This window comes from Acyrthosiphon pisum, chromosome X (genome assembly GCF_005508785.2).
Source record: "Acyrthosiphon pisum isolate AL4f chromosome X, pea_aphid_22Mar2018_4r6ur, whole genome shotgun sequence".
Taxonomy (NCBI): domain Eukaryota; kingdom Metazoa; phylum Arthropoda; class Insecta; order Hemiptera; family Aphididae; genus Acyrthosiphon; species Acyrthosiphon pisum.
Genome location: NC_042493.1, coordinates 24,539,580 through 24,541,227, shown reverse-complemented (window position 1 = coordinate 24,541,227; position 1,648 = coordinate 24,539,580). Strand labels below are relative to the sequence as shown.

Here is a 1,648-nt window from a genome sequence, read left to right as displayed (position 1 = left end):
AACCCGCGCCTTATGCGCATTAATTTAATGCGCATTAAATCAATGCGCATTAACTGCTGCATATAAACGTGGTATGTATGCATCTGTATTATTTTTTTGGTTCGTGGTACGACAGCCTCTTACAGCATTAATGAAACCTTTGTGTTTTTTTTTTTTAGATAATGGAATTTAGTTTTTACTTTATACTTGGAATTAAATTCATTTTTCTAATTACAATAATTATTTAGTCTTTACAGAAAGAAAGCTAAATAGTGACTAAATAATAAATTCAAAGCGGTCAGAAATTATAAATTTATAAAATAAGTACCTATTAGAATTCAAGAAAATACAGTGAAACCTCCACTAACGGACACCTCCCAATAGCGGACACCTCTCAATAGCGGATGTTTTTTGGGGAACGGGGACATTTTCACTACTTTTCGATAGGAAAACCTCCGAATAGCGGACTCTCCGAATAATGGACATTATTTTATTAGGGAATTTTTAAAATAATGGTAAATCCCTAATCATTATTTGAAAATATAATCTGTAATATGCCTATCTGTAATACGTATTCACATTCGTATGCACTCTTGTAATAATGTAACATAATTACGATAACAAACTCGTTATGGGACGATACGATTATGACAAATTCGGTTATCGGTGAAGCGATTATGTCTTATGACAAAAGTATGTCAGTTAGTGACGGTTTTCGACGCGATGACTACGTTAAAACGAAAGCGGTTGTCGCTTCGCGAAAAAATTGACATTTTAGATTACCGTAAAAACAACGGAAACGTAGGAATTCGTGTACTCGCAGAAAAGTTTCAAGTTGGAAAAACACAGATCGCGGATATTGTTTCTAACACAGAAGAAATTTATAAAGCGTGGGTTGAAAATGGAAATGAAGAACGAAAATTAACGAAACTAAGAAAATGTGAAGGCAGTGTGATTGATAAAGAACTTTTGGTCTGGTTTAGCAAAACTCGAGAAAAAAATTTACCAGTTTCCGGACCAACAATACAAGAAAAGGCTAAACAACTTGCTGAAGTTCACGGATTAAACGACTTTAAAGCTTCAAACGGGTGGCTAGAAAAATTTCGAAAAAGGCATAACATTTCGTTTAAATCTATCTGTGGGGAAGCTTCATCCGTTGATAGAATAGCTGTTGATGACTGGAAGAAAAAATTGCCAAACATAATCGATAAATATGAAAAGCGAGACATCTTCAATGCCGACGAGACTGAACTTTTTTTTAGAGTTCTACCCAATAAAACTATGGCATTTAAAAATGAAACGTGCAATGGTGGAAAAGTTTCAAAAGAACGGTTGACTGTGCTATTGTGCTGTAATATAATAGGTGAGTTTGAACGTCCTCTCATCATTGGTAAAGGCAAAACGACCGCGGGGCTTTCAAAAAATTAGACGTAAATAAATTTCCCGTTGACTGGTGTTGGAATAAAAAGGCCTGGATGACGACACAGATTATGACAGACTGGCTCATGAAATTCGATAAACAAATGATTAAAAGTCAAAGAAAAGTACTACTTTTTTGTCGACAATGCAGCTCCTCATCCCCATCTTAAACTAAAAAATGTCGAGCTAGTCTTTTTTTCCTCTCAAAATATGACGTCTCACTGCCAACCTTTGGACCAGGGCATAATCC

General features: G+C 35.1%; 2 protein-coding genes across 2 annotated transcripts in view; one reads left to right on the top strand and one right to left on the bottom strand.

Annotated features, from left to right (window-relative positions):
- Positions 1–702: 702 nt before the first annotated feature.
- Positions 703–1,407, top strand: LOC103310823 (tigger transposable element-derived protein 6-like). The gene has a single exon (XM_008190186.1). It carries the CDS (start codon positions 703–705, stop codon positions 1,405–1,407), a length of 705 nt encoding a protein of 234 aa, XP_008188408.1.
- Positions 1,404–1,648, bottom strand: part of LOC100569767 (tigger transposable element-derived protein 6-like) — a 40,770-nt gene continuing 40,525 nt past the window's right edge. The window contains exon 2 of the mRNA XM_008190187.1: positions 1,404–1,477. Within this exon, the coding sequence (XP_008188409.1) occupies positions 1,404–1,477 (74 nt within the window). The remainder of the gene's footprint in view (positions 1,478–1,648) is intronic.

Coding starts and splice junctions, on each gene's coding strand:
- LOC103310823 (XM_008190186.1), top strand. CDS start 703: ATGACTACGTTAAAACGAAAGCGGTTGTCGCTTCGCGAAAAAATTGAC.